Here is a 12824-nt window from a genome sequence, read left to right on the forward strand (position 1 = left end):
AGCACTAGGAATCAACCCATGGCAGGTGAAACACAGGCATCTACAGCTGGCAGGATCATTGTTCACACCTGCATCAGAATCATGGGGATGAACCAGCTGTGATCCAACTGACTCCTGGTTATGATCTGAAGTTTCCTGTGGAGAAAATTCCTCTCCCAGCACATCAGAAGAGTCCAAAGAAGGAAACAAAGCTGCCATAATGTTGAAAGGGTGCACACAAAGACAACAAAAGGGACAAAATCAGAGAGGTAAGTGGCAATGTGTTAACATGGCTGCCACAGCACAAACACCACAGAGATATTGGAAATAAGGAATGGTTTAGCATCACATCTGAGGTAGTGAGAAAGAAAGAAGCATCCTGGAAGAAATGGAGGAGGTGGAGACAGTCTAATCTTTGGAATGAATTTAAGAGAGCAAGAAATTATTATGTTAGGATTTGAAAAGAAGAAAGAAAGAAACAAGAAAATGGGATTTTGAATGGAGTGAAGAATCTATTTTTGGTGGTGGTGAGTAGATGCCAATGCTTTATGCACGGGACTTGCATCAACATATTTGGGATGAAAGTCTGAATCTGGCAAATTGCAACATTTACATACCAGTAGGCAGCTATCCACAACAAACACTCACCAAAATAACAAGTCATAGAAAAAGGCAAAAACAGAGCAACTGTATCATTCAACCCCCGAAACTAAACACCTATCCCACTACTGACTAACCTGAAAGTGGGCGTCGCCCAGGAAGGTTAGGAGGAAAGGATACATAGCACTCACCATCAGAAAATACAATGCATAGGTAGGTGGGGTCTCAATGAGACAAGGGGAGGAGAAGAAGGAAACTATGAGTGGAATCAAAACATTGGCATCCACTCAATGCCATCAAAAATCAATTTTTCACTCCATTCAAAATCCAATTTTGGTGGTTACCTCATGGATGTAAATGTTGCTTCCCATGTGGAGGCAGTTTAGGAGGACACCAACCTGGGACACATACTTGCCGAGCGAGGAGAAGACTGAAGGTCCACAGCTGCAACATTAAGTAGCAGCAGGACATCCCCAAGAGGCAAACAATGATTAAGACCAACCTGATGGGGAAACCCCAAGAATGATCCCCAACAAGACCAAGAAAACCCACACTAATGCCTCACACACAAGGGGGCCACTGGTCCATAAGTTACACACGACCAAAACCCAGAAAACCAACCCAAACTTTCATAGAATATGAAAAAGGGGGACCTCAAACCTATGAGGTCTCAAGCAAAGGATCAGTTAGGCACGAGGGTCTGAGCCCATCATGACAATGGATGCATTGGAGACTTGAGAGGAGAAGTAGCGATGGACAAAAGCATGAGCTAAACTCCACTGGCCTCCTAAGCAAATAGTCTCCAAGGAATAGGAACGAAGAAAAGTAGAGAAGCTGCCATTTTCCAGACATCCTGGGTCTGCATGGTTGATAACATCACACAAAACCTTTGCAATGTGGACACTGGAGTCGGAGAGAGTCGGGCCAGATAAAGAGATGGTTCAAAGAAGAATCAGTAGAAAATAGAAGATACTAGCAGAGAGAAGAGACAGAACACAGAGGATAATGAACCCCACCTTGAAACCAAGCCAGAATAATGATAGGGGGAAGGGGATGATCTTCCTGTTCATTCTTGGCCAGAAAGGAAGTGACAGGGGCCAATGAAACCTGGATGTCACCAGAAGCAGATAGTCCAGGCAGGATGACAAGGCAAGGCATATAACTGTGAAGCACATGCGCCAGAAGCTAAGTCAACCAAAAATCAGTCTTCTGAAAAATCAGATCCAGTGAGGGAAGCTCAGGAAACAGAGGAGGAGCTAAGGAGTCCAGAGCCTTAGAGAGAGACCCCACCAGAAAGAATGAGACTGGCAGGGAGCAGGACATTGAAGGAAGAAGCTGCAGGGCATCTAGTCCAGCCTGAGTATGTGCAGTGAAATGCCACAGTCTTAACGAAGTGAAGCCTTCAGAGCAGCGATGTGGGTATGGGTGGCACCAAAGGAACTTGGCCTTGGAATGTCTGTAGTTTGTAACATAACTGCAGTAACACTCTGGCTGCTGGAAAAGGGAACAGATACAGACTCCAATCAACCAGGAAGGCATCTGATCCTCCTGCCTCCTTAGCCATCCAAAGAGACACAAACAGAGGAAGCTTGTGGTTGGAATTGCAAGCGAACAGGTCCATGTGAGGATTGCCAAAAAGGTCCACTATGTCTTGGAATGCAGTCTCAACTCCCACTGCAGCCGCTGTATATGTACAACTTACACGACGGCTAGAGATACACATATATGTACATTGTAATGTAACATTTTATGTTTTATTTCATTAGTGTTATATTATTTGTAGCAACTGGTTGTTATACATGAGCAGTGTATGGCGCGCCTGCACGCTGGCACAACAGAGTGAGAGGGGAATGTACGGCCGAGGGGATGCGTTGAACTTGCCCTCTCAGCTATTTCGGTGTGGTTGTTGTGACGTGAGTGTTGATAACGTACCACAGCATAATGAACATCATACGCCGTAGGGGCACAGCAGCATCTCCAGAGCCACTTCACGACAGTCATGCCTACATGTCAGATGTGTCTCGGGAGGCGCGGAGAGCAAATCCCAGTAAATCCCCAAGTTCTCATCCCGGTAAATCCCCAAGTAAATCCCTTGCATACAACCAAGAGGATGCCTGTTCCCCGCACTGTGTATGTATTCATCATATTAGATAATAGATACTTATGTAACCATGAGGATTTAATGATGTGTGTCAACATAATTAATGTAACTACGTATAGTAATTAGATACTTACATAATTGTGAGTTACGTAATTGTGAGGATTTAGCGATGTGTGTTAGTATAAGTACACTTAACGTAACATAATGACGTACATCAGATCACACAGACGAGAGGACGACTTGCTGTGTTTATGCTGGTGGTCATCTGTAGAACCAACTGAACCTGCTAAAGTGTAGGTAACTCTGTATTGACTCACATACGTTACGGAATTGACGAAGTGAAGTGTCACAACATTGATGTACTGCAATACTTGTTTTACCTATTGATATACTTTTTTCTGTTATTCTCAAAATTAGTGATAATATGTTAATTCACAGGTTTGAATGCTTCTGAATACAAAGAGCGCATACTGCACAGCTCGTTTCAGTTACCTCCAGTACAATGCATTAATAAGCGTTGGATGGTGCTTATACCCACTCTACTAAAGTCCCTGCCTGATGTGACAGTGCATTGGCCAAAATGTTGTCTGAACTTGGAATATACCTGGCAGAGACAGGCAGAGGTTCCGGGACTCAGCCAGGAAAAAAGATCTTCTGTGATGGAGAGAAGAAGGAAAGAATGAGGAGAGCCTTGGTGAGAGATGCAGTGTACTGCAACTTGGTTGTCCTGCTGGAATCTCATGCATACATCCCTGACCTCTGGAAATTTGCAGAAAAAGAGAAGGGGCATAGGAGCTCCCAGGAAGTGATGTGAAATTGAGATTGAAAAGGGGACCACAGGCTCTGAGCTAGAAGACCATTGGAAGACCAGAGGCCCCAGCCTGAATCTGAAGCATTGGTAATGATGAGCAGTGTGGGCTATGGAGGAATCCAGGGAGAGACTGAGGACAAATGACAGGGTGGAGCCCACCAACAGAGGAGCAGGAGAAGAGATCTGGGAAACTTGCAAACTGGGTTGCACTGGGAATAGAAAACCAGCAGTTTCCTTCCTGGGAAAGTCTCCTGAACCTCAGCCATCCTAGAGACACTACATATGCTGTGAAGTTGATGAACCTAAGAGGCTGTCCCACAATCATCTGATAGAAGTACGAGATCCCAGTGCCTGGCAAAGCTTCTGCAGCAGACGGATCTGGTTGCATGCAAACAATCCTGATTCTGGGACCTGGTGTCCCACTGCATGCCGAACCAAGTGATGACTTGGAGAAGTTGACCAGGAATCCCATTTCCTGGCAGGTGCAGAGGGCAATGCCCAGATCTCACCGTGCTCACAACTCTGAAGGAGCATGGATCAGCCAGTCATCGAGGTACATGAGGGTAGACACCCTTTGACTGGTTAGATGTATGGACACAACCTTGGTGAGTATTATGATGATCCTGGGCACAATGTTGAGAGCAAAGGGCATATGACCATGAACTGAAGGATGTGCAAGTCAACTTGAACTGCAAGGAGTGTGTGGGACCAAGGGTGGATGGTCACATGCCAGTATGCACTCTCCAGCTTGAGGGAGACCAATCATGCATCTGGAGACAAGGCCAGCCAAACCTGCTGAAGCGAGAACATCCAAAAGTGAAGAGTAGATATAGTAGGGTACGGGACAACAAACATGATTCATTCCAATGTAGCATTCATTATGGCATATGTGCGTTATGACAACTGCATTATGGGAAAAATTAATTGGTTCCTGGGAACCAGAAAATAATATAAAAAAATTCCAATATATATATATATATATATATATATATATATATATATATATATATATATATATATATATATATATATATATATATATATATATATATATATATATATATATATATATATATATATATATATATATATATATATATATATATATATATATATATATATATATATATATTGTTTTATATATACATGTATAGAGTTTCATACTGCTTTGACAAGTATGTGTCATACTTACCTAATGTCAGCATCACACATATACATACAGTAAATCCCACTTAAGTCAGAGCTCTCTCTCTCTCTCTCTCTCTCTCTCTCTCTCTCTCTGTGAAAGTAAAAACAATCCTAAGGATTGCTAAACAGAATGAGACTGATTGAGAATGAAAATGGAATTATGTATATGAGAGTGAGGAACAGTGAGAGAGGACAAAGCAAACATGACATAAAATGAATGAGGGGCGAGGGAGAGAGAGTGAGGTATTACTCCCTAGTCCCTTATCTCTGACAGGTAATGGGAAGAGGAGGTGACAGAGAGGGAGGTTTGAGACATGACAAAAGAAAGGAAAGGAAAGGAAAAAAGGGAGGAAGAGACAGGCAGTGGATAGGTAAGCAGTGACTTGCACAACTGGTGAGTTAGTTTTGTGAGTTTTAGTTTGTTATTCCAATTAAATTTTCATTAAAATTTCAGTGTTTGCACAAATGGCAAGTTTGTCTTGCCAGTTTTGGTTTGCTATTCCAATTAAATATTTATTAAAATTCGCTCACTGAAGTGGTGAATGCCAGTTTTGGTTCATTTTTCTGATTAAATGTTTATTAAAGTTTCAGTGCATTATTGAAGTTATACGTTATAACGACTATGCATTATCACATATCCTACTGTACTTTGATTCAGCCTACTCAGGGAACCATGAAGGCATGGGACAGGAAAGCAGGGTTGAATGTTTTCTCCACATCCTGCTCCTACAGCTTGTAGAGACGATGTCAAACCGCCCTGCATTAGGACTGAGGATGGATGGGACAATGGAGGAGAGGATGTTGGCCAAGAGAGACCCTTGCATATGACCTTGGCTGCCCAGGACCCTCAAGGCCATGCCTCCTCCCACCCAGACAAGAGACTGAGCCTGCAGGAGTCAGGAATGCTACTTCTTGCTAGGCTGGTGAAGCAACCAGGAGAGCTGCAGAGGACCAGGGGTAGGATAAGCAGACTGGTGTGATGAGACCTGGGAAGTTGCCAAGTGGGAAGGAGACCTCAGTGATCACCCCCTCCCAGTGTGGGGAGCTGAAGAGTGAGAGGCTGAAGAGCCCCTAGCTGAAACCCAAGGGGGACCCAAAGAAGAGGGAAGATGACACTGTGGAGGATGGGAACTCACTACATGTTGATTAGCAAGGACTTGGGAACCAGAACCATGATGAGACTGAGATGAGGAGGCAGAACTGTGGTGCCAGATGTGAACTGTCACCCAAGAGGGTACAGCTTGCAAAAGATCTCAAGCATAACTTGTATCCAAGAGAGTTGGCAAGAGAGATTCAGCAGCCAACAAAGACAGTCAAATTCCAGCATCTACTTCCCATAGCACAGCTTCACGACATTGGAGTCTGGCACACTGAGCTCCCACAACAGAGGAGATGAAGGCTGGCCACAGAGTTTACATGGCCACAGAGGTCAAAGTAGCAATGTAGTGAAAGGCAGCTTGAATGTCCAAAGCTGAGAAGGGCATAGACTTGAAGGAGGAGCCCAAAACTAGAGCTATCAAGATCCAAACATGATGGAAATGCCCAAGAAAATTGACACACTTCTTTCCATGGCCTGGTCATCTTCTGCCAGCAGAGCCTGAGGAGGAAGGGAGAAAGATGGAATGCCAGACAGACACTGTTGACAATGGCAGGGTGGAAGAAAAACCTCCCAGCTGAGCCCACAGGAAGTCTCCACCTGTAATCACTGAGGCAGAAGTACCAGGTGCAGAAAGAGAACAGCAAGAAGATCTGGAAGGAGCCAACTTGTACTAGGTAATTCTGTTTCTTCTAGTACTTCTGTAGAGGTGATTAAAGAAATACAGTGGTAATGATGCTGTATTATATTAATAAAACAAACTGTACAATATGATAAGTATGTGAAGTTGTTAGGAGGTCGCACATCCACCCAAGGCCTAGGTGGACACGACTGGGCATGTCTGCCACTGAGGAAAGGTGGACATGGACTGAGGATGATGTAAGGGTGGTTGCTGGCCGGGTCAGTCCATGGCCAGGGCTGGCATCTGGAGACAAAGGGTATGAGGGTTGGCCTCACACCACGTGGTTGGCCGAGGCTGGCGTCAGGTCAGTCACAAAGGTGAGGCCAGCTGGGGCCATCAAGTCCCAAGGGGAGGGGCCATCAAATCCCATGGAATGTGGGCAGCAAGGGTATGGGCATATGTCCCCACACCAGCACAATGCTCAGTCACCCTTCTAGGCATGCCCTCATGCCTATAAAAGTATATGGGGTAATGCAGGCACATTGAAATGTATAATTTACATAATAAAGACGTGCTTAGCTGCATAAGACACTTGATGTATGCACTATAGCCAATTGCAAGGTTCACAGAATAAACATCAGAAAAGTAAGTACGCACTGGCAAATCACAAAACTCACATAGTAAAGACATCAGAAAAGAGAGTACAGCTGCCAAACACAAAATTCACACTAGCTGTGACATCAGCACAGTGAATCAGAGGTCAAGCAAAACTAGAACAACACTAGAGGTCATAAAACAAGAGAACAAGGCATTTCTATGCCAAATAAATTGCAAAATAAAAATGCACAACAAAAATCATAACACTGCACAAATAATGCACATGACAGTGATAAAATCTTCAAGTGTGGTGGATTATGGCAGATTATGCACTGGAAAGACCACGCAGACAGGAAACACCAAAACTTACAGATGTGAAGACTGACGGCATAAGATCCAAAGTCTTAGAACGACAGGATCAGCAGCAAAGCAGTCAAGTTGCATCAGTGATGGCTTAAAAAGTCCAGACTTGAAACAGGGACAGTGTTGGTGATGGCTTGAAGTCGTACAGGCACAGACTGGCAGGGCAGGCTTGGCATAAAAAGCTTGAAAGAGGCCCTGAAAACAGCTTGAAGAAAACACCGTAGATGTGTAGTAGTGTAGCAGCTTGCGTCAGTGACAGCTTAGCAGAAATGCGTCAGTGACGGCTTAGCAGATTACCCAGAGGCAATGAAGGTAGCTGGAGTAGCTGGCGACGAGCAGGACACGTGGACATGGAAGACTGGTAGCATCGACTTAACTCCACCACAGGCACAATTTTTATATACTAGAGAATGTATATAAGCTTCTTCAAATACTAGTTCTTCTGTAGAGGTGACCAAAGAAGTATGGTAGTAACCCTGCTGTATTATATTAATAAAATAAACCGTACAGTATGATAAAATATGTGAAGCTGCCAGGAGGTCGCATGTCCACCTCCGAGGCCTAAGTGGACGCGACTGGGAATGTCCACCACTGAGGAAAGGCGGACACAGACTGAGGATGATGTGGGGGTGGTTGCTGGCTGGGTCAGGTCACGGCCAGGGCTGGCATCCGGAGACAAAGGGTATGAGGGTTGACCTCACACCATGTGGTTGGCTGAGGCTGGCGTCAAGTCAGCGACAAAGGCATGGCTGGCTGGGGCCATCAAGTCCCAAGGGGAAGGCACACCATGGAATTTGGCAGCAAGGGTATGGGCAAGTGTCCCCTCACCAGCACAAACTTGTCCCACCAGGAAATGAGAGGCTGAACCAGAGTGTCTGCACCCATATCTTCCATTGAAGATAGTGACAAAAGGTACTGGGGTCATGCAGTTGTAAGAAGTGAAAGCTGGGAGGGGATAGGTAACTGGGCTAGGAGTGCCAACTCAGCAGCTGCCCTAGAAGCATCATGGGGAGGCACTTGAGGGAAGCGAGGAGCAGGGGTCAGGGCAGAGAACCACTGGAAAACGAAAGACAACCCTCCAGCAGGGTTGGACACCTCACAAAGTTGCACTCCTTCCATGGGATCCCAGCAGTCTGAAGCTCAGGAGAGATGTTGCCAAGCACAAAAACTCCCTTCTGCTGGGGTAACAACCTAGAGCTAAGGAACTTTTGTTCAGTCTTGCCCTGCTGAGCCGTAAGAAGAACCTGGGAACGGTGAAGGAAGGGGAGAAGAAGAATTGCCATGGAAGAGAAGCTGAGACTGCAAAACCATTTCTGCGACTGTGGGGCCAGCATCTAAGAGAGGTGAAGACCTCTGGCAATGAGGTGGCATGGGCAGAGGTGAAGGGGAGTGGGGCTGTTTGTTCTGCTGAAAAAAGAAAAACCAAAGATTGGCTTAAAGTCTCCAAGAGTGCAGGCATGGTCATTACTTAAGCAGGAGGAAGCCTGGCATACTCAGGAGCCGAACCACAATGTCAGAGGAAGGGGATGTCAGAGGCAAGACTTGGGAAAAAGGAGAGACAGGCTGAAACTCCTGAAGGGAAGCAGGTGAGAAGATAGCAGTAACGATGGTAGGGTGTGGAGAGGGAGACTGAATGCTGCAGGACCTGGAGCAGTAGTCTGTCAATGGCAATTGGTTGCAGGGGGGGGGAAACCAGTGGTGCCCCATCCTGAGCATCCCTGTTGTGAGTGTTAGTCCCATCCTCCTCTAAGAACCCCAGAGAAGGTTGAGAGGGATGCCTGGCAGACATGCTGCCTAGAAGGGAAACATCAAAAGACTGAAATAAAAAAACTGAGAAGAAATGTAAAAGAAAAATTTACAAGTCAAAATAAAATATATAAATAAAATAAAATAATCAATATGACATAAGCTGGTGGGTCGCATATGGGGAGAAGTACCAGAAAAGTTCTGTGCATATGCTCTGGGATCATCATTCTCATTCTCTTCAGACCACAGGCAGAAAATGGCATCGCCTTGAGAGTGGCATCACTCCCTACTAGTAGAGACCAGATGGAAGCACAAGACATTGCCATGAGAGTGAGATCACTCTTCCTCTTGACCAGATGATGAAATGGGGCCTCACTGTGAGTGGCATCACTGCAATCCTCAGAGACCTCAGAGTGGCATTGCCACGGCTAAGGCAATACCCCAGTTGGGTTGAGACTATGAATGTGGTGAAAAACGCTGTCCTGGCACTGAAGCCATGGTGCCATAGAAACAGCAAAGAGCAGAAGGCAAAACAGATGTAAACAACATCACAGAGTGCAAAATGCTGAAAAAAGACATATATCACACTGGTGGCACAAGCCCAACAACCGAGGGCCCAACGTACCAGAGGAGTTGATGTCTTGGCAGTGGGGGAAAGAGGAAACCATAGGGAAGGTGGGCAAGGATCTGGAAATCCACAAGGGGGAAAGCTTGATGGGAGGTCCCACTGAGGATCTGAGCATGGGTCAGGGTCCTCAAATGAAGTCTGATGCAGCTCACGTCTTGAGTTGCATGCCCAGGCAACTACAACAGGGCCTGAACCAGTAAAAACTGGAACGGAGAGGTGCTGAATGCACAGCAACAGCTGTCTACAGAGCACACAACACACATATTTGAAAATGCAGAAATCCTCGAACAAAGTGCACCATCACTGTACATGTCACTCCCTGCAGTGGCACCCACACCCACCCAAGGACGGCACCTGCAAGACGAGCCAACAGAAGGAGCAAACAGAATGGTGGTGAGTAGAAATCTGATGGTGAGTGCTATGTGTCCTGTTCTAACTTTCCTAGGCCATGCCCCCTTTCAGGTCAGTCAGCAGTTAGACAGGTGTTTAGGTGGGGGGATTTAAATGAGATGGTTGGTCTGTTTTTGCCTTTTTCTTTTTGACTTCTTTTTTTGGTGAGTGTTTGTTGTGGATAGCCGCCTACTGGTATGTAAATTTTGTAATTTGCCGGATCCAGACCTCTATCTCAAATACATTGATGTAAGTCCCGTGCATAAAGCATTAACATCCATGAAGTGGCCACCAAAAAGACATAATTGTCAAATGTAAAGACCAAAATTGTTCTACAAACATGTGAACGGGAAACTGAGGGCAAGGCAGAGTACTGACCAACTAAGAACAGACAGAATTATGTATGAGAAACAAACAGAAGTTGCAGAAGTGATGAATAAATGCTTCCACAATGTTTACAAGGGAACAAGAGTTTGTGTAGCCGACAGAAAGGATACTAAAGTTATGGAAATTTTGTTTAAGATGAGATCTTAAAAGCTCTAGATACAAATAGGTAAATAAACATAGACACTCTGTTGATGCACACTCACCTAACTCCAGATTGAGGCACCAGAGGCAGCCTTTTCCCAAGTCCTCCCAATCCTGTTTGTTGTTCAACACCTGGCATATAGCACTTGCATCCTTGAACCTGCATATACACAAAAACCACAACAGTCACATGGACAATGTGATAACACACACACAAACACTTCTACAGATTCATAAATGGAAAAAAAAATTAAACTAAAAGAAAAAACTATAAAGGTTGAAGGATAGAAATGAAACATATGAAGACCCAAAAGACATGAGTGAATTGCTAAACAAAAAGTTTCAGCAAGTTTTCACAGAAGAATCCTGGTGAACTAGCCTTCAACTTTGCTATCCTCCACGACCTAGAGCAATTGGTGCAACACCCTACTTGTATTCCTGACCATCTTGGAGATACACCCAACATTCTTAACCTTTTCCTAACCTCTAATTCTTCTGCTTATGCTGTCACCCTCTCTTTTCTGTTGGCTTCCACCGATCACAATCTTATATCTGTATCTTGTCCTATTGCTCCAATCCCTCCTCAGGATCCCCCTAAGCGAAGGTGCCTCTGGCGTTTTGCCTCTGCTAGTTGGGGAGACCTGAGGAGGTATTTTGCTGATTTTCCTTGGAATGGCTACTGCTTCCATGTCAGAGACCTGTCTCTGTGTGCTGAGCGCATAACAGAGTGATAGTGTCTGGCATGGAGACGTACATTCCTCACTCTTTTTCTCGCCCTACACCTTCCAAACCTTGGTTTAACACAGTTTGTTCTCGTGCTATACATGATAGAGAGGTGGCCCACAAAAGGTACTTAAGCCTTCCATCACCAGAATCTTATGCACTGTATATTTCTGCCCAAACCACGCCAAGTCTGTTCTCCGACTAGCCAAAAACTCTTTCATTAACAGAAAGTGTCAAAATCTTTCAAGATCTAACTTCCCTCATGACTTCTGGCATCTAGCCAAAAATATCTCAATAACTTTCCTTCTTCTTCTTTCCCTTCTTTATTTCAACCAGATGGCACCACTATCACATCTATTTCTAAAGCTGAACTCTTCACTCAAACCTTTGCTAAAAACTCTACCTTGGACAATTCTGGCCTTGTTCCTCCCTCTCCTCCACCCTCTGACTACTTCATGCTGCCTATTAAAATTCTTCGCGATGATGTTTTCTATGCCCTCGCTGGCCTAAACCCTCGGAAAGCTTATGGATCTGATGGGGTCCCTCCTACTGTTCTCCGAAACTGTGCCTTCATGCTTGTACCTTGCCTAGTCAAACTCTTTCAGCTCTGTCTGTCAACATCTACCTTTCCTTCTTGCTGAAAATTTGCCTACATTCAGCCTGTTCCTAAAAAGGGTGACCATTCTAATCCCTCAAACTACTGTCCTATTGCTTTAATTTCCTGCCTATCTAAAGTTTTTGAATCTATCCTCAACAGGAAGATTCTTAAACATCTATCACTTCACAACTTTCTATCTGATTGCCAGTATGGCTCTACTAGTGATCTTCTGGCTTTCCTTACTGAGTCTTGGTCATCCTCTTTAAGAGATTTTGATGAAACTTTTGCTGTTGACTTGGATATATCAAAAGCTTTTGATAGAGTCTGGAACAAAGCTCTGATTTCCAAACTACCCTCCTACAGCTTCTATCCTTCTCTCTGTAACTTCATCTCAAGTTTCCTTTCTGAACGTTCTATTGCTGCTGTGGTAGACGGTCACTGTTCTTCTCTTAAATCGATTAACAGTGGTGTTCCTCAGTGTTCTGTCCTGTCACCCACTCTCTTCTTATTACTCATCAATGACTTTCTAAACCAAACTTCTTGTCCTATCCACTCCTACGCTGATGATACCACCCTGCACTTTTCCACGTCTTTTCATAGACGTTCAGCCCTTCAGGAAGTAAACATTTCACGCAGGGAAGCCACAGAATGCCTGAGTTCTGATCTTTCTAAAATTTCTGATTGGGGCAGAGCAAACTTGGTATTGTTCAATGCCTCAAAAACTCAATTCCTCCATTTATCAACTCAACACAACCTTCCAGACAACTATCCTCTCTTCTTCAATGACACCCAACTATCCCCCTTCTACACTGAACATCCTCGGTCTGTCCTTTATTTATAATCTGAACGGGAAA

The 12824-nt window shown here is 44.7% G+C and overlaps 1 protein-coding gene across 1 annotated transcript in view; it reads right to left on the bottom strand.

The window, feature by feature from the left end:
* Window positions 1-12824, bottom strand: part of LOC135116166 (WD repeat-containing protein 19-like) — a 310907-nt gene that overhangs the window by 133671 nt on the left and 164412 nt on the right. Inside the window, exon 16 of the mRNA XM_064033436.1 lies at window positions 10712-10809. Coding sequence (XP_063889506.1) covers window positions 10712-10809 — 98 coding nt within the window. The remainder of the gene's footprint in view (window positions 1-10711; window positions 10810-12824) is intronic.

This window comes from Scylla paramamosain, chromosome 30 (genome assembly GCF_035594125.1).
Source record: "Scylla paramamosain isolate STU-SP2022 chromosome 30, ASM3559412v1, whole genome shotgun sequence".
NCBI classification, from domain to species: Eukaryota; Metazoa; Arthropoda; class Malacostraca; order Decapoda; family Portunidae; genus Scylla; species Scylla paramamosain.